The sequence below is a fragment of the Cetorhinus maximus genome, chromosome 4 (assembly GCF_964194155.1).
Source record: "Cetorhinus maximus chromosome 4, sCetMax3.hap1.1, whole genome shotgun sequence".
In the NCBI taxonomy this organism is placed as follows: Eukaryota; Metazoa; Chordata; class Chondrichthyes; order Lamniformes; family Cetorhinidae; genus Cetorhinus; species Cetorhinus maximus.
This window is the reverse complement of record NC_135882.1, coordinates 134,932,242-134,958,381: the sequence shown is the minus strand read 5'-3', so window position 1 is coordinate 134,958,381 and position 26,140 is coordinate 134,932,242. Positions and strand designations below refer to the sequence as shown.

At 45.8% G+C, this 26,140-nt stretch overlaps 1 protein-coding gene across 1 annotated transcript in view; it reads right to left on the bottom strand.

Moving 5' to 3' along the window:
• Positions 1–26,140, bottom strand: part of LOC144679922 (unconventional myosin-Id-like) — a 171,322-nt gene that overhangs the window by 109,831 nt on the left and 35,351 nt on the right. The window contains exons 6-8 of the mRNA XM_078540891.1: positions 15,332–15,427; positions 11,725–11,841; positions 6,403–6,609 (exon numbers count right to left, since the gene is read on the bottom strand). Coding sequence (XP_078397017.1) covers positions 6,403–6,609; positions 11,725–11,841; positions 15,332–15,427 — 420 coding nt within the window. The remainder of the gene's footprint in view (positions 1–6,402; positions 6,610–11,724; positions 11,842–15,331; positions 15,428–26,140) is intronic.

The following is a 26,140-nucleotide window of genomic DNA, read 5'->3' as shown; positions in this document are numbered from 1 at the left end:
TCCCATTTCTTCTGGCTCCACACACAGATTCCCACCTCTGTCCCTGAGTGGGCCTACCCTTTCCCTGGCTACCCTCTTGCTTTTTACATATGTATAAAAGGCCTTGGGATTTTCCTTAATCCTGATTGCCAGTGACTTTTCATGACCCCTTTTAGCCCTCCTGACTCCTTGCTTAAGTTTCTTCCTACTTTCTTTGTATTCTCCACGGGCTTCATCTGTTCCCAGCCTTCTAGTCCTTACGAATGCTTCCCTTTTCTTTATGACTAATCTCACAATATCCTTCGTTATCCAAAGTCCCTGAAACTTGCCATGCTTATCCTTCATCCTAGCAGGAACATGCCGGTCATGAATTCTTATCAACTGACGTTTGAAAGCCCCCCACATGTCAGTTGTTGATTTGCCCTCAAACATCCGCCTCCAGTCTGGATTCCTCAGTTCCTGCCTAATATTGTTATAATTAGCCTTCCCCCAATTAAGCACCTAACAAGTGTCAGGCAATGACCATCTCCAACAAAAGAGAATCCAACCATCACTCCTTGATGTTCAATGGCATTACCATCACTGAATCCCCCACATTCAACACCCTGGGGGTTATCATTGAACTGGACTAGGCATGTAAATACTGTGGCTACAAGAGCAGGTCAGAGGCTAGGAATCTTGCGATGAGTAACTCACCTCCTGACTCCCCACAGTGGTAGCATTGCATCCTCTACAAAATGCACTGCAGCAGCTCAACAAGGCTCCTTCAACAGTATCTTTCAAACCTGCAACATCTACTACCTCGAAGGCAGAGCAGCAGATGCATGGGAACACCACTGCCTGTAGGTTCTCCTCCAAGTCAAATGGGGCTGTCCAATACTCAATACTGAGTGTATCCCAGATCATTGTTGGGAAAAATCATTGCTGCGCCCTGCACAACCTCACACTATGATGGGGGGATGTCTTAGCTGAGGGAGTCATGGAGGACCAAGGTGCCTCCTCTGACGGTGAGGACAGTGAAGGGGATGGAGCTGATGAGGGCCAGGATGTCACCAAGCACATGCAGAAGCCATTGCAGGGATATGACACAGCAGACAGGCCCATGACATGACAATCTTATAGCTAAAAGATTCCAGACACAGTAAGCTGTTGACACATCTCCTTCACTATTTGGTTTTCTCCCCTCTGCTGGCTGGGAGACCCCAGCTCCTTTTTGGTTACAGGCATTATACTTTGCTCTAACGAACCTTGATTTATGATAGCTGAATTAAATTGCACTACTTAACGTCTGCCCTGCTGGTGGTTTGATCCTTTGCGTGTGCCAAACTGAGCTAATATGCAGAGACCTGGCAGTAAATGTACGAATTGGAACCTGCAAAGCACTCCGTTCTCCCGTAACCTCAGGCACCAAGGTAAAATTGTGAATTTTCCCATGTCCTCACAAAGTCTGTGTGCATGGCAACTTGGAAGCAATATTAAGTCTGACCCCAGCAGGGATGCACTCATGTCGCCCTCACGTCTGCTCCTGGGCAGGCCTGGTAGAGATCTCTTTCAGGCAGAACCAGATAGATGGGCCCATGGGGAGGAGCAGCACAAGAGCACCATTTGGTCCCTTGAGATTGTTCCTCCATGCAGATTGATGATGAAAGATCGTGCTCCCCAATTGCCAATAGCCCATAGTAAACCCATGTCCCTTGACATGTTTAACATGCCAAAACATTTGGAGGTTACTTTCTACGCTGAGGTTACTAAACTGAGAGTTCCTCACCTGCACAATGTGTTGCTGAGTAGCAACCACTCCAGACCCTCCAATCGCAGAGACTCCTACAAACTTCAATCCTAGATGGCCTTAGTATGAGTGTGAGACTGTGATCCATCATTGTGGATACCCCAGCCAAGGTAAACATCTTTCTTGCATGCACCCTGTTAGAACTGCTGATGCTTACATAGGAATATAAGAAGATAGGAACAGGAGTAGGCCATTCAGTCCATCGAGCCTGCTCCACCATTCATTTAGATCATGGCTAATCATCTGCCACAATGCCACTTTCCTATATTATCTCCATATCCCTTGATGTCATTAGTACCCAGAAATCTAGCGATTTCTGTCTTGAACATGCTCAATGATTGAGCTTCCACAGCCCTCTGGAATAGAGAATTTCAAAGATTCACCACCCTCTGAGTGAAGAACATCCTCCTCATCTCAGTCTCAAATGGCCTACTCCTTATCCATATGTCCCCTGGTTTTAGACTCACTAACCAGTGGAAACATCTTATCTACATCTACCCTGTCATGCCCTGTAAGAATTTTGTAAGTTTTAATGAGGTCACCCACATTCTTCGAAATACTAGGGAATACAGTCCCAGTCTCCTCAATCTCGCCTCATAAGGCAATCCCACCATCCCAGGGATTAATCTGGTGAACCTTTGTTGCACTCCCTGTGTGGCAAGTATATCCTCCCTTAGAAAAGGGGACCAAAACTGTACACATTACTCCAGGTAAGATCTCACCAAGGTTTTATATAACTGCAGCAAGACATCTTTAGTCTTGTACACAAATCCCCTCGCAATGAAGGTCAACATACCATTTGTCTTCCTAATTGCTTGCTGCACCTGCATGTTAACTTTTAGTGACTCATGAACAAGGCCCAGGTCCCTTTGGGCACCCGCACTTCCCAATCTCTCACCATTTAAGAAATATTCTGCCTTTCTGTTTTTTCTACCAAATTGAATAAATTCACACTTATTCACATTATATTCCATCTGCCAGGTCCCAGCCCATTCATTTATCCTGTCCAAGTCCTCCTGGGGTTTCCTTGCATTTCCTCACAACTTACATTCCCACCCAGTTTGGTGCCATCAGCAAATTTGAAAATATTACAGTTGGTCCCCACATCCAATCATTTATATAGATTGTGAACAGCTGTGGACCCAGCACTGGCAGTACCCCACTAGTTACAGCCTGCCATCCTGAGAATGATCCATTTATATATATGATACACATGGATAGTCTCACAGTCTTCAGCAAGGCCTAGCACACAGGCCCATTCTACTCTCCCTCACCTCATGGACTAAGGGCCAGATCCTTCAATGATGTCTGTTACACTTTGGTTGCAAACCCTTTATGTGAGGCCGACTGCCACCCTTGATAAGGAGATGAGTAGGCCAAACAAATCTCCATGCGAGGTCTGACAAAAGTTTCAGTACACTGCACACACACCTCTTTAATCCTATACTCAAATCCCTCTTGCAGTCAAGGCTAATTTGCCTGATAATGTGAGAAAACAGAATCTAAAGGAGTTCATTGTCGGACTCTGATGAGAGCCCAAATATCACACCCTTAAATTCCTGTGACCATTGAAGCAATTAGCAGCAATTTGGAATTCAGTAAACTTCCAAACAGTGCAAGTGAACATATATTTACAAGTGTTAAAATTATATGCAATGGTTGTACGCCCGTGCCACCTGTGTGCCTTCCAAACTTCTTAATCTTTCTTTGCCAACTGCTACATCTGGGTGCAGCCCCGACATCTGCAGCTGAAGTGGAGACAGCCTGCTGACTGCAATGCCCTGTTGACTGTGATGACTTTGGCGGGCATCTTCTGATGGCTTGAGACCTAGAGGGCTCTGGCCTGCTAAGGGTCTCCTGTTCAGGTGCAGCTGCGCCCTCCTCAGACTGACCTGCTGGAGGTGACAGGGTCACTGGCCGAGGTGAGGTGGATCATCGGGGCACCCTAGGAGTGTCCTGGGATGAAGCTCCTAGGGTTCCTGGTTGGTTCTCTTCCTTCCTGCGGGTGCTCGATGGCACCTTCCTGACTCCTTAAAGAGAAGGAGCACCTGGAGAGAGGTCAAGGTGCTCTGTCTCCTCTCACCTAGCCACTGTTGCACTGTACCCATGGCTAGAGTGATGGAGTGCAGGTCCGAGAGCATATCCAGCAGTCACTGTGCATTCTGCTGGACCTGGGTCTTCAAGGTGGCCGACACGCTTTCCATGAAGGCAGCCAAATGCTTGCATGCCGGAGCCACAACAGCAGACAAAACATGGACGGACTTCTCCAGCCTTCAGCCCAGTCTGTTCATGGCCTCTGGCATTTCTCCCTGATGTTCCTCTGTCTGTCTCTGCATCTCCATCAGAGTCTCTTAGGGCCGGGTCCAGAGCGCGTCATCTTCATGGGTTGAGCAGGGCCCTGGTCTCCAGCAGTCCTCTGAGTGTCAGAGACCTCGACTGTCACTTCCTCTGCCAGCTGTGGACCTGTGTCAGTGATGTGCTCACCAGATTGTGACCCCAAGCCTGCCCTGGAATCTGGATCCACCAAGGTGACTGTATCTGTGCTGGTGGAGGGTGCAGGTGAACACCGTGATGGTGCATCCTCTGAGGCTTCTGAGGCACCCGCTTCAGAGGCTGGGTTGGAGATGGAGCTGTGGGTGGTCTCCATTGTGGGCCTCTCCCTTTTCTTGCTGGTCCCAGGAATTGAGAAAAGAAAGTTTTAGTGAATGCCTAAGCAGGCTCCTTAGTTAAACAAAATTGTTACTCTGCAGGCGCGTCTGACAACTGCAGGTGGGAGGCATCCTCACTAGCTTCCTGGGGGAGTCCCATCTCACCTTCAACAATGGCATGACCCTGCTGCTCCCCAGCTAGCTCCTCCTCGAAAAGGGTGAGGACTTGAATGTCCGGAATGCCACCTCTGGTCTTGGCCTGCTAATTGTGAGTGTTTTTGTCCTGTAGAAAGACAGAAGGATTGATTGTGCATGAGCAGTTCAGGAGCATGCATGCCTCTGGCAGCTGCTGAGCCCTCCCCAGTAAATGATAAAGAAGCAGGATGTCCTGCAAGTGATAGAAGATTGAGAGCATGAAGTGGCTGGCACACATTCAATGCACATGTCCTATCTGTTGGTGAGTGCTGCAATCCAAATCCCCTGTCTGACATCTCTGTGCACTCACACACTGCCTGATGCCCAAATTAGTGTCAGTTTGCAGTGAGTAGTCATTGGTACTAACCCTGGCAGCAGATCATTCATCTTCTTCCTGCACTGCTGGGCTTTGCTTTGGTGGGCTCCACGGGTGCTAACCTCCACTGCAACCTCCACCTAAGCTGCCACGATCAGATGGGAGGGCCTTCTACTGCCAACCCAGGAAGTCAGCACCTTCCGCCTTTCCTGGACGGCCTGGAGGAGAATCTCCAGGGAGGCTCTGCTGAACTGTGGGGCCACACGTTGTCTTCTCTGTGACATTCTGATCTAGGCAGAATCTTGAATGACAGCCAAACTGACGCTTCTGGCCTGCAGTGAGTGAACAGCTGTCTGGGCGTTCTTAAAATATGGTACCCAGACCTTTGACTCCAAGAGGCAATGACGGGGGTGGTGACTTCCTGCCCACCCTCAACTTGAGATTCGGCAAGGTCTTCATGGATACATAAGCTGAACAGTGCAAGATCGCATGTGGTCAGCTGTCCCACCCCACAGCAGGAATCACTCCCACTTCCGCACCTAATGCTGAACGTATACTCCAGAATGGAAGATTCCACCCCCAGTGTAGAATGTGGGAATAAACCTGTGAAGCATCTCCCCAAAATGGCATAGTTGACAGCTATAGATAAGCAGTTGCCAGGACTTAGTATCCAAAGTATATGAGAAGGTGTTCTGCCATGTGGTCAGAAGAAAATTCTTTCCAACTATTTAGCACATTAAAAGGGATCCTAGTAGTTAGTTGTTTCTGTAATCCCTTAATTTGAATGCTAGTTTAAAAAAAATGATTTGTCTTTCATGATCCCAGGAGTCAAATAGCACTTTACATTATAGTCATTGTTGTAATGTAGGAAACTTGGCAGTCAATTGGTACAGAGAAAGAACCCATGGAAAGCACTGAGATAAATGAGCAGATAATCTGTTTTGTTGGTCGAGGGACAAATATTGGCCAAGACACCAGAAAGAACTCCCCTGCTCTTATTTGAAATAGTTCCATGCAATCTTTTACAATCATCTCAGAGTCCTGTCTTCACATTGAGAACTCCCTCCATCGTGTTGTGTGGCGCTACCACCATGCCAAATGGAATAGATTTCAAACAAATCTAGCAACTCAAGGCTGGGCAACCATGAGGTGCTGTGGGCCATCAGCAGCTGCAGAATTGTGTTCCACCACTACGTACAACCTCGTGGCCCAACTTAAATCTCAGTGATACCCACATCCATGAACAAATAAAAATAAAAAGGGCCTAAGTTTATTATCTCGTCTGGAACACTAGAGTGTCAGCCAATTTTTTGTGCTTAATTCTCAGAATTGGAACTTAAACCCATCACACCCTGACTCAAAAGGGAGTGTGCTACCACTAAGCCATGGTTGATACTTAAACTTGTAAGGGGGGTTGTGGCTCCAACAACATCCAAATAAAAGAAGCTCCTAGTCTCACAAGGGTATGAGTTTACCTTAGCAAATGCATCTCTGCCATACGCAGCTTCCTGTACTGTGTGACCCTTTTCAATCACTTCACCTCCTCCTGCAGCTACGGTGCGATGAAGAAGAGTCTTTGTGACGGTGCCTGGCTCCGTCATGGTGATCTCTGCAATATTTGAAACCAAGTAGCCATTGCTGATGGAAGCAGTGTCACTTTCGCTGATAAACATTAGGTTCCCCTGTGAAAGAAAAGACAATCAAGAATCAATAAAGCCAGCAACGACACACTGGGGAGCTATGGGACATATTCTCTTGCTTCATTGACAAAGTGTATGCATAGAAAAATCATAGGCTATGCCCTGTTATGATATGGCAGGAGGTATTTGCCAGACTGACCAAATTTCAAAGGGAAACTTAGCCATGCTATCACAATGATTTTGCAATTTGTATTCATTCAGAGAAGGTTTGTGCACTGAAGTCAGAAGTAACGAGTCCACTACCACCTTTAGGGATTTTAAAGATTAAATTAAAATGTTTATTAACAAAAGAAAACTTAAACGCAAGATTAGTTACATTTAGCTTCATAACAGTTGTCACAAGATTTCTACTTAGCTAGACTTCCAACTACACACCCCTTTCAAGCAACAGTCCAGGAATATTCCTAATCTATAAAACATCCAGCAATATTACCATGAGCACCAACTGTTACTTCTCAGCTTCCCTCTCCCTCTCACTCAACAATGGAACTCCAAAGACTTTTAACACAACCTTGGTTACTGGAACAGCAAACTTCTCCAGGGTATCTAGAGGCTTTTCCCACAAGTCTGTTTCACACGGTACACCATTAAAAATCTCACGCGGCCACACACCATACAGCTTTCCATCTTTCTTTAAATATATTTCCTCCCTTTTGATCTGTAAATCCCATTGTTTCAACTTTTCTTTGGAAGTTACTTATCCTAGAATATAAAAATCTTTCCTGTTATCACTATGAGCCAGCACTTTTGGGAAAAAAACTTAATAACTTTGTCGTATCTATCTTGCCAGTTGTAAACATTTTATTATTTCCTTTTGAAGATCAAACAATTTCTTAACTTATCTAAACAATGTAAACTCCATTCACATTGTATCTGCTGAGACTTTATCCTAGCTTACCCCTTTCCATTTCAAATGCCTGTTTTATTTAGGTGCACACAAAGAGAATCATGGGATAGTCCATATATACATGAACAGTGTTATGATATACATTGAAGAATCATAGGATGCACTAGTTATATCCACAAATAGCAAGAATACACTGAGGAATAATGGGATTTGTTCATACTCTCACATAACAGGTAAATAACAAGGAGCCACAGGCTATGTAATTTTTTTACTTATGACCACTATGCATACACTGAGGAATTCTGAGAAATGCCAGCCATGCACATGAGAAATGCATAGAGATCAAATAATTATGTGATTGATTGCTTATCCACTTAAACAACACCTAACTGGCATAGGCTATTTGTATTATAAACAGCAGGTGCGCACTGTGGAACAGTGTGAGTCAGATACACTATATCTAGTTGTAAGTAACAGATGCAGCATAAACAACAGTTGAATTTCTATACTATAGACTGACCACAGAATGAAATATAGCTAATTACAGTCAGCACACCATAATTATTGACCAATCTGTCTAAAAATGCACATCTTCCGATGAGAAAGAGAATATCCTGTCAGTTTGACAACTAGGGAGCAATACCAGAACTGAACATGTTCTTCATGTGATTTTACCTTAGAAAGGATGCACAGAGAAAGGAAATGGTGTGAAGACAACCAGTGAGACCATTTCTCTTTCAGCTCTCACCCCACCATCCCCCCAGCAAAACTTCTTTTATAATTCATTCTAAGGATGCAGACGTTATATCAAGGCCAGATTCATTGCTCACCCGGAGCTGCTCTGACAAGATGGTGGTACACCTTCTTCTTGAACTCCAGCAGTTTGATACAACTGAATATCTTGTTGGCCACTTCAAAGGACATTTAAGAATCAACCATGTTAATGGGGACTGGAGTCACAAATAGGGCAAAATGGGTAAGGACTAGTTAAGGGACATGAGTAAACCTGTTAGGATTTTACAACAATCCAACTGTTTCATGGTCACTTTTGTTGATGGCAGCTTTTTATTTGCAGACCTTCTCAAAAATGAATTCAAATTCTCGAAGTTACATGATTTGATTTCATGATCTCTGAAATATTAGCCCAGACCTCTGGATTACTAGTCCAGCAGCATCACCAATACACTACCACACCCCTAACTGCTAGAAAGTTGTGCTAATATCAAGCCCTAAAGTATAATACAATAATGTCTGCGACACATGGAACTTTGGTCAATAATAGTATAATATGGCCATTTGGCCCATCATGCCCATACCAGCTCTTTGAAAGAGCTATCTAATTAGTTCCACTCCCCTGATCATTTCCCATAGCCCTGCAAATTTTTCCTCTTCCAAGTGTTTACCCAATTCCCCTTTGAAAGTTATTAATGAATCTGTGTAAAATTCTTTCCCCCCATGTTGCTTGTTCTTTTGTGAATTACCTTCAACCTATGTCTTCTGGTCACCAAACCTCTGTGCTGCTGGAAACAGATTCTTCTTATTTACTCTATCAAAAACCTTTGAACATTTTGAACACCTCTATCAAATTTCCTCCTCGTCTTCTGCACTTGAAGAAGAACTACAGTCTTTCCAACCTTTCTACTTAACTGAAGTCTTTCATCCCTGGTAGCACTCTAACAAGTTTTTTTCTGCACTCTCTCTGAAGCCTTGACATCCTTCCTAACCTGTAGTGCTTAGACCTGGACACAATAGTCCCACTGGGGTCTAACCATTATTTCATGATGGTTTAGCATAACCTCCTTGCTATTGTGCTCTATAAATTCAAGATTCCATATCTTTTAACAACCTGCTCAACTTTTCCTGTTACCTTCAAAGATTTGTAAACTTATGCCCCCAGGTCTCTCTGTTCCTACACCCCCTCGAAAATTGTACCATTTAACTTGTTCCTTTTCATTCTGCCTACCAAAACAAATGACAGTACTTCACACTTCTGTGCGTTAAATTTTATCTTCCCAATTTACCAGTCTATCTATGTGTCTGCGTCCTCCTGAAGTTTGGTACTATGCTCATCATTGTTCATTACATTTCTGACTTTTGTGGCATCTGCAAACTTTGAAATTATGCCCCTGCACGTCTAAATCTGGGTCATTAATTTATATCAAAAAAAGTAGCGGTCCCAACACCAACACCTGGGAAACATGCATGCTTCCCTCATCTTGTAAAACAGCTGTTTAGCAATCATGAACTCTCTCCTCCATCCCCAGCCCTTTCTGATCCCCCTTTTTCCAATAATTTATAATTCTTTTACAACTATATTTTTTCTTTTCCCTCCTATTTTAAAATTTATTTCGATCTATTGTATCATCTCCACCTTTTAGCCCATTTCGATCCCTTCCCCCCACCCCACCCACACTAGGGCCATCTGCCACTAGCTTCCTGCTTGCTTCCCTTAATGTCCCCATTAGCACATCCTTTACATAATATCACCACCATTAACACCCCTTTGTCCTTTTGTCTATGACATCTTTGGCAGTCACTGGCCCCCTATCAAGCTCTCCTGTCCCACCTCCTTCTGCCAGCTTATATTTCATCTCATTTCTATATGTCTTAGTTCTGATGAAGGGTCATACGGACTCGAAACATCAACTGTATCCCTCTCTGCAGATGTTGTCAGACCTGCTGAGTTTTTCCAGGTATTTTTGTTTTTGTTCTAGCTGTTTAGCGCTACTCTCTGTTTTCTTCCCCTTAGCCAATTTTGTATCCATGCAGCCACTATCCCTTTAATCTAATGAGCATCAACTTTGCTAACAAGTCAAATGCGTGGTACTTTGACAAACACCTTTTGGAATTCCACATACGCAGCATTAACTATACCAACCTCATTACCCTCTCCATTGCTTCATCAAATAACTCAATCAATTTGGTTGAACATGATTTGCCTCTAACAAATCTGTGCTGAGTTTTATTTACTAACCCATGTGTATTGGTAAGCTATTAACCACAGCCCTGCTAAGATTGATCCTTGGGCATCAATAATAATACTAAGGCAGGAAGAAAGTGGTAGTGAGGATTTTTGTTTAGGAACCTGGAAGTAAATTTCCTAATAAATTCGGCAGAGACACCATCCCCCCCACCTTCCCAAGTTTTAATTTTTTTAACAGGTATCCCCCCGACAGCCAACCAGGTTGTCAAACTGGCTGTCTGTCAGGCAGGAAAACAACCGGGGAGCAGATTGTAGGTAAATCCTCCATCACAGGGGAGGGGAGGTTAATTGAACATTTGGGAGAGATAGGGTCGGAACATCGGGAGGGGTGGTCTCATTGCAGGAGAAGCTTGGTGGGTGGGGTGAAGTGCGCCTACACCCCCTGGGAGCAGGTTGGTCCCCTGATCCCAGACTTGCCTCTGCTGAAACTGAAAGCTGGTGGGTTGGAGGTTGGCTGCAATTGGGCTGCCCATTTTTTTCGTTTCTCACCAGTTTTCATTGTAACATGATGGGAAACCACCAGGGCTTCTCCCCAAAAAAGGCAAGCGACTGGGATGATGCTAGAGAATTTCACAGGCTTTATTTTTAATGATGTTGCGGTTAATCCATTAAATATAAGTATATGACAAAGTTCAAAATTAACAGGTCTTTAAAATGATGAATACATTTAACAGGGTAGTTGCACAATAACTATTTCCTCTGGTGGGGGAATCCAGAACGAGTTATTCTTAAAATTAGAGCTAGACAATCCAGGAGTGAAACCAGGAAGAATCTTTTCACACAAAGGGTAGTGAAAATCTGGAACTTGCTCATCCAAAAGGCTCCTGATGCGGAGTGGATTAGCACTGTGGGTGTACCTACACCACATGGACTGCAGCGGTTCAAGAAGGCAGCTCACCACCATCTTCTCAAGGGCAACTAGGGATGGGCAATATACACTGGCCCAGCCAGCGAAGCCCACATCCCGTGAATGCATAAGAAAAATAAAAGAGAACTTTCAAGCCGGAGACCAATAGAATTTTGTTAATTAAAGCTATTAGAGTTGTTAAAGATCTTCACATTTTAAAGACCCGTTAATTCTGAACCTTGCCAAATAAATATACTTAACAGATTACTAATAATATTATTAAAAATGGAACTAAAACAGGGAAGTGGAGTTGAGTTGCAGCTCAATCATGATTTAATTGAATGGCAGAAGAGCTTGAATGGTCTATTCCTGTTCCCATGTTCTTATGTAAAACAATTAGTAACCAAAGTTTATCCTCACCAGATGCAAGATGGTGGCCAAGATTTTGTAGATGGTGTCAATTTCTTCGTCACTGAACCCGATGGCTTTCATTGCATTCATTACAGTCTTAAAATTCTCCTTGTCATTGATCACAGACTGGAAATTAATCAAAGTGCATGTGAAGAAAATAAATGGACAGAGTTAGCACCAAGCAATGCAGCAGTGGGTCATACAGACATTGCAAGGTGCAGGCTATCATGAACTTGCTACCACTAAGCCAGAGGAAGGAGGTTCAGCTGTCTCATTACTGAGAGGATTGAGCTCATAGTAGGTAATCTTTTACACATAGGGTAGTAGATATGTAGAATTCCCAATGCCAGAAGTCAGTGGATGCTTCACCCATTGAAAATTTCGAGACTGCGCTTGATAGGTTTTTGTTAGGCGACGGTATAAAGAGATATGGATCAAAGTGGAGTAAATGGAATGGAGATACAGGTCAATGGTAGTCTAATTAAATGGTGGAACAGGCTTGAGGAGTTGAATGGTCTACTCATTTTCTTATATTCCTTCAGTTGCGTTCATGCTAAGGGGGCGGAGCCTTCGCCTGCCTCAAACAAAGCTACGGATACAGGAGGAAGCAAGGTTGGAGATTCAGGACACTTAACACTAGGAGCTGCGACGTCCTTGGCCTCCAAAGGCCCAGCAGGTCATCAGCACACCAGGCCACTGAATGGGCAGATGGAGAGCCCAGCCCAGGGTTCCAGGCCATTAGCTTGAATTGCTGGAAAAGAGAGAGGTGGTTCATTTATTTGCTTAATAGTTTTACAAATGAAGTCATGGGGGCAGCTCCCAAGTTGTTAGAGGAAGGAACCTATTAGCCCCTTTCAGCTCTGCAGTACGGGACCACTGTAAAGTCAATGGGGAAACCTCAGCATGGGCTGTACTACAACCCTAATAATCCATGAGATCCTACCACAGCTCTGTATCCTGCAAGTGTTATAACGTTGCATTATTCCAATATGATTTAGGAACTATATGTTCATGTGTATGTATACATAAGTATCCAGAGTGCCACATCACTCAATATTGCGCTACAGTCTGTGTATTGAACTAACAATGTATTAATGTGAAATATATGGTGTGATCTGAGAAATATATTCAATGAAGCTCCCCTATTTGAGCCTAAAAATGTGATCATTTTAAACTCCTGGGAACCACAAGACATAACTGTGAGCTTCTACCACACCACAGTCTAGATAACTAACCAAGTTGAACCAGAGTGTACACTCAAAGTCGATGCAATTCCATTGTACAGCATGAGCCACTAGGCAGAATCACAGAATCACAGACTTGTTATTGCCCAGAAGGAGGCCATTCGGCCCATTGTGTCTGCACAGGCTCTTTGAATGAGCAGTCATTCAGTTACAGGAATGAGGAATTCTCCCAAAACCAGGGCAAGTTTTTTTTAAGATCAAACCTTGTCTCTAGAAAATCCAAAGAATTTAAGATTTTTTTTGCGATGCAGCATTCTGACCATTTAACATTTGCCTCAATCTTGTAACTGTCCAGAAGTGCGCCTACTAGGCTCTAAAACTCATTAAACTGCCCAGAAACTTCTATGGAGCTGCTCCACTGCCATATCTCCACCGGAGGTACAGCGAATAACCCCATTAATGCAGTAAATGGAATTCTGGCAAAGTTACGACAGCTCTAAGGAAATGTGCGGCAATTGTTTGTTCCAAGATTCTCCTCTGGTAATCCATTCTATTATCCTTTGTGTGAGGAAATTCAGAATAATTTCCCTTCTTACCCCTAATAGATTATGTTCTGAACTTTGTGTTGTAGTTTGGAATGATATTCCAAAAGGTGTGGAAATTGTGTACATGAACTCCTAAATTTCTGACATAGACGGTGCGGTCGTTGGGCAAAAGCCCTTGCTAGCAGTTTAAAGTAACTGAGAAGAAACCGAAAAAAGCACTTATTGACTAATTGTGTTGAGATGGCTTATTGAACCAAATAAATGTGTTATTCCTGAACTCATATTGAAACTTAAAAAAAATTGAAGTCAAAATATTTTTTTTGGGGATAAGAGGCTTCCGAAATGATAACTTTGAAATTAAGAAGGCTCACGTTAAATAGAAAGCTTTTGGAACTTTAAAAAAATTTATTTTCAGGATTTATTTTCCATTGGCAGTTGCCATTGACAGGGTGGTGTAGTGTTTCCTTGAATCACTGCCATATGTGTGGTAAAGATCATAAAAAAAGGTCATAAGAAATAGGGCCAAATGATCCATTGATTTTGGTCCACTATTCATTAATATCATGACTGATCCGGTGTGGCCTGAACTCCACTTTCCTGCCTGCCCCCCTGTCCCTCGACTCCCCTGTAGATGGATCCAGAGTACTGTTGGTAATAAGCTCGAGGATTTTGAGTCAATGATATATATGCCCAGGTCTTGATGCTGTATGACTTGGAAAGGGAATTTGAAAGTTGTGGATTTCCCATGTTCTAGTTGATGACCTTTTGGAGTTCTGACGAAGGGTTGTGACCTGAAATGTTGGGCTAGATTTTATGATCCCCTGCTGGGTGTATTTTCGGCAAGGGGGGCGGGGGGCATATAAAATTAGGAGGGGTGCCCAGCCCACCACCTTCCCACCCATTCTCAAGTTGCCCCCCATATTACTTAGAGTGAACGAACACTAAAATCGCACTACCTGCCATATTTAAATAAAGAATAAAAGATCAATTGAGCTTGTTACCAAGCCAATTGACTGGGATATTGTGCTTCCCATGCCTCTGGTTGGCTTAAGCAGGCGGGCAGGAGTAGGCAGGCCGTGTTTTGAGGCCAAGTTGAAAAAAGGCAGGAGGTAGGGGGCCACATCATATCGGGGGCATCCCCACCCAAGACATCACCCTCCTTCAATCATCGCTGCCTTCCCTCCAAAACCCACACCTCCATCTCTCTCTCCCCGCCCCCCTGAGCTCCAGATCCCTCCCCGCTCTAAAAGCCCAAGGGCACTCCAGTTGTCTCCAGCAGCTATTACTCTTCTTCCTGCTCCTCCTTGCAATCCCAGCAGCACCTACTACTGAGCTCTAGCACCACTGGGACTGCTAGATCTGCCGGCCATTCAGGTTGGCTGGCAGCTCTCGAGGGTGGGCCTTCCTCCCACTGAGCAGTGGAAGTTGCACTCTAGCCTAGTTTAGCCCATTGGCAACGCATTATGGCTGCAGCGTGGGCTTCTTCCAGGCTTTCTTTCGGACTTTCCTTCAGAGTGGTGCGGGGTGGGGGGCCAGCAGTCCGTCCCCCACCCCAGCCCCCCACCACCTCTGTAAAATCCAGCCCTTTGATCCTGTTTCATCCTCCACAGATGCTGCCAGACCTGCTGAGTATTTCCAGCACTTTCTATCCTTATTTCAGATTTCCAGCTTCTGCAGTGTTTTGCTCCTGCATAAAGAGAGTCTTGGAATACTGAGGACCTGCCTCACTTAGCGTTGGCCATGGCCAATGGCCAAGCATGTCATCCTGGGGCCAAATATCTAACTACTGCCAGCTATAACATGACATCAGATCTATTTTTGTTAGCACCACATGCTTGTTAGAAAATTAATTTCAATCCAAAAAGAATTTACTCCACATGTACTTACATTGACAATAGCTCCATCTCTAACAAATGCATATTCTGCAACATCTCTCTGTAGGTACAGGGACTGCAACAGATCATCAGAGCCACCCGCGATCAGCTGAAAATACACAAAAGGGCGGAAGATTTATACAATTTTTCTGGTCTAGTTTACAGGACTAATGCATACATCTGATTATTCTTTGCAGTGTATTTTATTTTGTAGAGTTTTGAAACTCTTAAATTGATTAGACCCTGTCATTTATAGAACATAATTCCATGCAATTCTCTGTACCTTCATACTTTGAGAAAATTAGGAACTTGACATCAAAAGTTTCACTCTATGAACTGTAAAGGGTTAATGATTATGTTAATTAGACAATGATGTTAATGATGATGTAAGCATGACATCAAGGTCAGATGACCAAGAGACTCCAAATGAGCAAGACACAGAATGTGTCCAGAGAATAATGTATTTACCATGAGTTCATGGATGTAAATAGATGTAAATAAATAGTTCTAAGAAAAACGTAATAGAGACTATGTCCAAGTCACTCATAGAGTAAGAGAAACCTCATCCAGCTGGAAGACAACACAATTAAAGGACTATGATCCAAACCATGGTGGAGGCTGCATTTTAAGAAAACTGAGGCCACAGACTGGTGACCCACAAGTGAAGACCTAGGAACAGCTTGACTTCACAAAGAAGAAAGACGGAAAAAAAGAACAAGACATACCTTGGTAAGGGCCAGTAAGTGAACTGCTGAAGATGTCTGCATTGATTGAATAGCCATTATCCCTTCCACAGCCCTTCAAACACATGGTGGATCCACAGCAAGGGCAATGATGGGAGCTCTGGAGACGCCAGTTTGAAAGGACTGAACAGATTCAGGCTTACAAGAGGAGGCACGAAAACACCAGGTCAGGACCCTTTTTCATGCAACTGAGGCCATAGCTGACAATGTCTTAGCAAGACAAGGAGTCGAGGAGACCTTGGCCTCCTTCAAGGAGGCTTTGAAGACCTTCGATAATTGTTTTAGCCCCAAGAAATATCCGGTAATCAAAAGGGTGAGATTCAACCAAAGGAGCCAGAGGCCAAATGAATCCATTGATTCATTTATTAACGACTTAGTCTGTAGTTGTGGCTACGGAGCTATAAAATGCAAGATAATCTGTAACCTCATTGTAGTCATTGTGCTTGATGAAGCATTATTGGACTTAGTGCAAATGAAAGAGAATTTAATGTTTGAAAAGGCTGAACAGTTTGCAGAGCAGGCAGAGCTGCAAAAGCAAAATCGGGGTGTGCTTTGGGGAGATGCCGTGGCTTGGGAGGCCTTGATCCAATATGTGGGCCCAAAATTATGCATTCCCGTGAAACAAGCCGTTTCTATGGCGGGCAGGCTCTCATCCACCCACCACGCCATCACCTCACCGCTTCATCACGCCGGGCACCATATTTAAAGTCCAGCCGCACACACACCTCCCAGTGCTTCCAGCCCATGACTACCGCAAAGAAGACATGGCCCTGAAAGACAAAAAGAGTGCAGCCCCCAGGTTCAATGACGCATCCCTCGAGCACCTTTTGGATGCAGCGGAGGCTCACCGTAATGTCCTCTACCCCAGCTCTGGCCGCAGGATGGGCAGCAACCTCACTAATCCGGCTTGGGAGGCAGTGGCAGCGGTGGTCAGTGCCAACACCCATCAAAAGAGGACAGCCACACAGCGCCGCAAGAGAATAAATGATGTCCTCCATTCTGCCAGGGTAAGTCACTCTTCTCATCATCAACAACTCACACATTCACAAACTCATCACACATCCACAGGGCCCTCACTCACTGCCGGTTCAAAGGACATCACCGTTCACTCTCACACACACCTTCATTATCCTCATCCTGTCCATGGGACCACTCACCACTGACACATGCCAGGCATACTTATCATCTGAAAAAACTGCAGATGCTGGAAATCCAAAACAAAAACAGAAATACCTGGAAAAACTCAGCAGGTCTGGCAGCATCGGCGGAGAAGAACAAAGTTGACGTTTTGAGTCCTCATGACCCTTCAACAGAACTAAGTAAAAAAAAAATACTTATCATCTGGCCTAGCAGGCGTCCTGCTTATACTTTCTCCATCTCTATTCATGCAGGTCAAGCTGGCACACAACAAGAGGAAGAGGTCCCAGACTGGTGGAAGAATGCCTGAAACCAGGGTCCTCATGGATTTTGAAAACAGAGCCATCCAGGTGGCCAGCGAGGATCTGGACCGTTCCTGTGCTGATGGTGAGGCCGGTGGTGCTCAACCATGTGAGGATCCAGCAGTGCAACATCTATCAGACAACTATGCTATGAGTGATGTGTCCTGTTTCACAGGCCACTGCCATGCACTAATTATCTCTCCTTGCTTCCTCAGGCACATCTGGGAAAGAGCCGATGGAGTCCATGACCTAGGGCCTCCAATCAAGCCCCGAAGAAACCTCTGAAGAGGAATCTGGAGGCTCCCTCCTTGAAGTCCGTCACAGTGCTCACCCACACCCTCCACCAGTGCAGAGATACACACCTCGGTGGGACCTAGTTCTACAGTAGCCTCAGGATCCGCAGCAGGCAACAGCAAGGACTTCCCAGGTGTCTTACACTTGGAGGACTGCAGGAGGTCAGAAATATACTGAGTTAGAGTCAGATGATGAGACTCTGGATTTGGTCATGTCACAGTTGCTGGAGTTGCAAAGGCAAGCTCAGGAACATCAGGAAGGGATGGCCGCTGCACTCCTCAGATTGCAAGGCACGATGGAGGAGTCCGTCAGTCTTCAGGTTGAGGTGATAGTGCCAGCATGCCAAAGCACCGAGGTCAACACTAGGAGAATGGCGGCCGTCATGGAGGCCTTGGTCCAGGACATCACTCCTGCTCTGCTGCACGGGCTCAACTCCATCGCCGATGCCGTAGTTGGCCTCCAACAATGTGTACGTGAAAGGGGTGCCGGGTAGCTCCATCTCACTCCCGCTACCCTTCTCCTCAAGGAGTCAGCCAGGGGCTCTTAGGCACTTATAGGGAGGAGGATCAGCAGGTGTACCCCCCAGGGCCATCCACCCAGGTGACTCTGAGAGTGACCAGCCCATCCGGATCCCCTCTTCCTGTGACCTTAGCGGCTCCAGCTCCACAAGCCAAGGAGGGTGCCATTGCCACACAGCAGGACCCCGAAAGTGGGCCTCCCTCCAGAGGATGCCCACCAAGTTCATCACAGACAGGGCATATCAGTCAGCAGGCTGCCTCCACCTCTGCTGTGGATGTCCGGGGAGCACCAAAACATGGTGGCAGGGTTAAGAAAGTTTAGAAGATGTAGTTGCACAGCCTGGGCATGGGTGTTAATCACTTATACATACCGTTCACTATTGTCAATAAACTCCCAAGAATGTCTAACTGCCTATGGCCCCTTGTTCTGATGAGCAGTGTTCATGTCACTCAGATGTGAAACCTTCTTGCACAAGATAAAGGCAGGTGTCTCAGTCCAGGGCCCCTTCCCTGTGTTTTGTGCAGCCTTCATGCCAAAGTGATGGTCTGGCCCCACATTCCTTGGACACATTACTGATGCCTGCACCTCAGCGGTGCTGGTCATTGCTACCAGAATGTCATGGGCAGGTGTCACAGAGTTCCAAAATTCTCTCTGTGCTCTCAGCACCTTTAAGGTGGGGCGGCCCCCATCTCTTCAGCATCTGTGACCAGTAATGCTGTGCTCCTGAAGACGGACAAAGGATCAGATGCTTTTAAAGTTTCATGGCTGCATCTACATGATATGACCCTGATCATGGAGCGCAGGTGAGCTGTCCTCGGCCGGACAGGAGTCAGACATTCTCAGAGGCTATGTGAAGATCTATGGGGTGTCCTCACTGCATGTCGTCACCATCCTCCTGCAATTGAGCAAATATTAGCGCCTCCACTGCATCTCCATGACAGGAGCATTCTCACAGAGGGTATGTGCGTTGCAGTAAGCCAGACTGGAGTCAAACATTCATAGAAGCAATGTGAGGATCTACGGTGTCTCCTCACTACATGTCGTCGTCATCCTTCACAAATCTAGCAGCTATGAGGGCCTCCCCAGTGCCCCTTACTCGTCTAGCCAGTGTGAAGGCCTCATTCCTGTCATTGTCGCCTTCGAGGACCTCCACACCCTCATCCCCGTCAGCACCCTCCTCATCAGAAGAGATCTCCAGCTCCTGCATGTGCTCCTCAGCCAGCTCCTCTCTCCATTGCAGTGCCAGGTCGTAAAGGGCGCAGCAGGCGGTCCAGGCATTGGAACCTCATTTTCAGCATCCCAATGGTTTGCTGCACCAAGTTGCAAGTTGTAGCATCAGCCTCGTTTTACCCTTGCTCTGCTGCAGTCTGAGGCCACCACACGGGTGTCATCAACCACGTTCTCTGCAGGCCTTGTCCCCAAGGAGCCAACGCTGCAGCTTCTGTGGCCCGTGGAAGACTTCAGGGATCTGTGATCAACTGAGGAGTCATGCACAGTCCCTGGAAACTGTGCGCAGACCTGCAAAATGCATTTCTGGCGGTCACACATCAGCTGCACATTCAGCGAATAGAATAACTTGAGGTTGACATAGTTGACCACGTGTTGTGGTGGAGATCTGTGCACCACGTGAGCGCAGTCGATGGCACCCTGCACCTGTGGGATAGTGAGATCTGGGTGAATCCAATCGCTCTTGCATCCTGGCTGTCCTGGTCTCGGGCAAAATGCACAAAGTTGTGTGCCCCCGTGGCATTCGTGACCTCTTGGATGGCTTTGTGGGTGGAGGCTTGTGATATCCCACAGAGGTCACCTGTGGAGCCCTGAAAGGAGCCACTGGAGTAGAAATTGAGCACTGTTGTCACTTTCACAGCCACTGGCAGTGGATGCCCCCCATGTCCCTGCGGCGCCAAATCTGCAGTAACTGGCAGATGTGATCGACCAATTCCCTAGACATGCTCAATCTTCTGAAACACTGGTTCTCAGTCATCTGTAGGAATGAACGGAGTTGTCTATAGACCCTGGGTCTAGCCAGGCACCGACAAGCGATGGCTCGCTGTGGCTCTTCGGCTGCGTGTGCTGGAGACCCAGCTGCCCCTTCTTCCACTGGGTGCTCCTCCTCCTTCTGCACAGCCAGGAGCCTCAGTCGCTCTCTCCTCATTTGTCTTTGCTCTCTGCATGCCACGAGGAATACAGCTAGTTCACCAGGCTCCATGATCCTGATGTACTCCTCTTGTAGGATGAAAGAGAGAGACAAGTGGGTCAGCGTGAGTGCACTAAGAACCTGTTTTGCTTAAGCCTGAAGGCCCCTTAACGCATCACAGAGAGTGCTGGCCACCATTTGAATGGCCAGAATTTAGTGCGCTGCATGGTTGCCGGAAACTCCACCCTCCTCCCCCCCACTCCACCTGACCGATTGGCAGCAGCTGTGCCCACTGGACCGCATGCTGTGCTCTCAGCTCAGGTGCAGAGATTCTCCTAACCCGCACTGCAAGGCTGCACTGTTAGTTTGAACTATGAGGGAGGCCGGTCCAAACTGGGATGCTGACATTACAAGGGGCTGTGAGCACCTCCACCAGTGGCTGCTCCATGGCCAGCTTTAGCAAGGAGATTGTACAACGTGACCAGTCGTCCAACTGTTTCTGCAGTCCACTGAAATGCTCATTACTTCACCTTGTGTGCCCAAGGGGTGAAAAGCTCTGGAGCACTTGGTGGCACTTTGCCTCTGCATTGCTTGAGTGGGCAGAGTAGCTAGAGGCCCGACTCCAATCATATCAATGTGTCTGCACCTGAACTGTCTCAGCTGCAGAGGAATGGTTGCTTTATATAAGGATTCCCTAATGCGTGGCTACTTCCCTCACCCACCAACCCCACAACACCCTGCATGTGCTTGTGCACTATGTTCAACTGCCAAGTCTCCTCAACCAAAGGGCAACCCGTGCCCTCTGCCCTATGTGCCTGAACCTCAGGGCAGGACTTGCCCCACCCCCCACTCCCCCCAATGCACCTCAACCTTGAAGTCCAACAGGTGACCCGGGTGAGCGCTCCGCAACTTTACTGTGTACTCACCTCCAAGTTCCCCTCAAAGTGCAGCCTGCCAAATGCACACCTTTTGTATGCTATTGTGAAACACGCCGACGTGGGCGGACAACCCAGCAAGGGGGGATGATTCCGTCAGGCTGGGCAGGGATATGCAGATGTACTACAAAGAGGTTTCCGACATCCATTAGTGGGAAACATGACCCACCATCGGTGTATGATTGCAAACTGGTTTCATGACATCGTGAAATCGATTTTTGGCCTTCTCACCATATTGTCCTCTCATGCCTCCGAACACGCCCGACGCCAGCGGGCACGGACGATACTGCCCATGGCCCTGAAAGCCAAGAAGAGTTCAATGACCCATCACTGGAATGCCTTTGGAGGCCCGTCACGACATCCTCCACTCCTGCTCTGGTCGCAGGAGTTCCAGCAATCTCACCACTCCGGCTTGGGAGGCGGTGGCAGTGGTGGTCAGTGCCCAGGCTGTACAGAAGAGGTTGGCCATCCAGTGCAGAAAGAGGATGATGATCCAGGGTAAGGCAACCATCTCATCACTCTAAGTTCACACACTCACAAGTCCATCACACATTCACTGGCATCTCACTCACTGCCAGCTCAAGGGACATCACCACTCACTCACTCACACACACCCTCACATGTCCATCTGGACTCATCCTTTCTGGTGACTGCCTCCTTAAACCTCACCATCTTGGGGCCACTTGCACAGGTCAACATGTGCCCCACACACATCCTGGGATACCCCCCTTCCCCAGTACTGCCCTAGCCCTGCAGCCTCTTCCCTTGCCTGAGGCTATTTCTCCCCCTTCCCCAAGCAACCTTTAGCCCTGCAGTTATTGAAAAGCCACCCTGTGTTACAGCTGATCTGGTAGGTACAGACCTGCCTGTGAACCTCCCTAAAAGTGATGTGGTGCTGCCTGTGAAGCCTGGCGCTAATGACTGAGTGCTGCCCAAAGCAAGGTAGGCAAACAATATTCGAAGTCCTGAGTGAAGTGCAGCTCACAAGGTGCATGTTGTTTACGTACAGTTGTGAAACATGTCGGTGTGCAATCAAGCCAACATGCCCGGATGATCCAGCGTGGGGGACTGATTCCAGCAAACAGGCCTAATAATGAGAAGCTAATATATTGAAATTAGATTCCTGATGTGCGCCTACGGGAAACACAGCCTGCCATTGACAGGTGGAGCAGACGATCGTCAACTGGTTTCATGAAGGCGTGAGACCAATTTTTGGCCTTCTCACGATATTGTCCCCCACCTCCACCCGCCATGACACCCAATGCCAATGGCGCTGGAAAATTCTAACCATAGATCCCAGTCCTGAAGTTTATTCCATTGTTGATGATGGTGCAATCCTACTTCCTGCAGCTGATCCCGAGATCTCATTGTCCACAGCGGAGCAGCCTCACGCTGAAGCAAGTTTGGAAATGATACTACTACCTGCAAAAAGAGAAATTCCTACCCTAAGAGTAGTAGGGATGACCTCCTTTCCTCATCTCTAGCAGTGTCTTCAGGATGTTCTTCATTCTTCTTTTCGTCTGCCAGATTCATTTATGACTCAGTTTTGAATACTTCTCTTGATGTCATAGCAGTGGTGAATGATACAGCTGGGAAGTTCTTCATAGGACCCGAAAGTGCTTTATTTTGTCATCTCTCCTCGGTGTGTAATGCAAAAGATGATAAAAGAAAGAATTTCCATTTGTTCTCCTCCTTTTCAAGGGGTTGTGATTGTTCAAGTCCTGAAGTTCAATCAGATTTTCCTTGTTTGGTTTTCGCTGCCTTTTCATTCAGGTCATCATAAGAGTCACAGCCCAGTAGCTAGCTGCCTTGAGAAGCTGCTGTCTCACTCCACCAATGTGTTTGCCTTCCAAGGAGAAGATAAAGGAACACATACACTCTACACATACTCCAAGAGAGCTGAGAGCACTATTGAGGATTGATGGCCTTGGCGACAGTGACTTGGAGGTGTGGGGTGGAGGTAGGAGTTGGATGGAAACAGTAAACAGTACATGAGGTTAACAGACAGTGGGAATGTAATGTAAATAGGTTAATAGTTTTTCGAAATTGTACTTGGGGGAAGATGTAGGGTAAAGGGTTAATGGTTATGATAGTTAGACAATGATGTTAATGATAATGTAAGCATGACATCTAGGTCAGATGACCAAGAGACTCCAAGGGAGCAAGACACAAACAGTCTGTGTCCAGAGAACAATGTACTTACCCTGAGGTCTTAGATGTAAATAGTTGTAAATAAATAATTTTAAGAGAAACTTAATACAGACTATGTCCAATTCACTCATAGATAAGAAAAACGTCATCCAGCTGGAAGACAATACAAATGAAGGACAATGATCAAACTAATAACCAGCTCCAATATACTTTCAATGCCACTCCTATAATGTAGACAACTGGTTGCAATTATCACCCATCCTCAGCAACCTAAGAACTGGTTGGCATGATAGACCACTCAGAGGCCATTAAAAATAACCACACCCTGTGTGACTGGACTCACATGCACATCAAACCAGCTTGTGGTGGCAAGGTCTCTTCCCAAAGGACATTTATAAATGAGTTGTATTTTTATGGCAATGTGGTGGCTTTCATGGTCAATTTTCTGGTGCCAGCTCACAAATGATCAGATTTATTGAACTGAACCACCACTGACAAAGGGACCTTTGTCAGTCCCTTATCCAGAACCACTCTGTAGTCTCAGCTCAGTTTATGCTCAATCCCAAAACTGTACTCAATTTCCGGTGAATTTTCAGTGTTGTGTTAAATTCCAGAACTTTCTGACTCAAGGAACAGAGTTCTGGCAATGGCAAATTAGATCCAATTCGAAAGATACATGCATAGTTTTACAACTATTATTAGCCTAATGAGGTTTCCAAGTGAGTAAAGGTACAGTAAGTCATGTGTGTCCTATGTGGTAGGAGTTGAAACCGCAACAGTTTGACTCAAAGGTTTATTTTTTTAACTGTTAGACATATCATGGAAAATAATGTTTTAATGGTGTTCTGGGCGTGCTTAAGTGCAGTAGACCCCTTGTTCATTTAACCTCTCCCATATGTATTATGCAGGTCGCTACATCACCAGTGACAGTTATGACATTTACCATCTATCTAGCTCAAATCTTCAGTTGTTAGTTGTCTAATGATCAGCAATTGACGAGCATTTTTTTTGGAGAGGGGTGAATATAATATGAACTAACGATCCTTTGACTCAGAGGTGAATGTACAACTGCTGAGCTAAGACTGATGCATTCACATAGAGTTACATGACTTATGTCTATAGCCTACTCTAACTTTTTTGTGCAGAAATTTACAGAACCTTCTATGGATTCTATTGGGAGCTTCCAAAGCATTCCAAAATATTGAATGCCTGAAATGGGTCTTCTCAAGACCAAAGTCAACAAAGAGAGAAGAATTTGACCTCCACAGTAAAAGTGTTCAACTGTAAATTGAAGCAGTTTACTCGAAGCCTAATTGATGTTCCATCAATTTAATGACAGTAATAACTGAAGGTATATCCTCTCCTGCTGCCTATCAGGGGTCATATGATTGTTGTTGGAGGCTCTGGCCAATGAGCCCTAAGCGCGGGGGGTTGGAGGGGGGGGCTTTCTTGTTGAGGGCCTGTTTCAAGCATGTAGCACCTGGTAAGTTCTCTGTAATAAAGTTAACTGTTTCTTGTTGAAAGCTGTTCAATATGTCAAGTCATTACATTTGGCAAAGTGGGTAAAATAGCTCCAACATTGCAACTTGTCTTGTGAGTGCATCAAATCTTAAGAAAAAAGAAAAGACTACTCACTAGTCATGCCACTCTTCGGCAGAATCGATCCTTGCGATGTGGCTATGGAAGACTATGGAAGAGCGCCTTGGTTTTTATATTGTAGCGAGTGAAATTACCGCAGAGGAAAAGCAGAAAGCAATCCTTTTGAGTGCATGTGGTAGCAAGACATACAATCTCATCCACAGCCTGACGGCCCTGAACGCGCACGATTCAAAGTCCTTTAATGAATTAGTGGGCCTCGTGAAAATGCATTTACAGCCAAAGCCATCCGTAACAATGCAGAGATTTAGGTTTAATTCCAGAGTAAGGGCCCCGGGAGAGTCCATCGCAACCTATATACCAAAGTTGAAGCAGTTGACAGAACACTGCGACTTCGGAGACACAATGATGTGCTGCGAGGCCGATTAGTTTGCAGAGTTCACGACGACACCATTCAGCACCGTTTACTCGCGGAAGCCAACATCAATGTGAAGCGTGGTGGGAAAAGCACTAGCCATGGTAAGTGCTGCGAGAGATTTGCAGGCTTTACAACACGTACAACATGGGGCTGCTCTTCAGGTGGGTCAGGAACCTACCATCAGTCGCGGTGTGAAAACCAGAGACTCAGCAGTGAAGCGAGAGGCAATGTCCGCTGTTAGAAAGACCAAAAGGCCCAGTAGAAACATTTCAGCAACGACCCCAAGATTAAAATGTTATAGATGTGGGGGTGACCACGTACTGGAAACCTACAGATTCAAGGAGGCAGAATGCCACTACTGCCATAAGAAAGGTCACGTAATAAAGCAATGCAAGGTGAAATTGAAACACCCAAAAAGCAGCAAACCAATATGGTTGAATTGAATATTACAACAGAACCTGAAGCTGCTGATACTGACATCTATTCCCTGTACAACATCACAACTGTAAAAACCAAACCTATTACTGTCACAATCCAAGTTAATGGGAAGCCACTAATAATGGAGGTAGATACAGGAGCCTCAATCATGG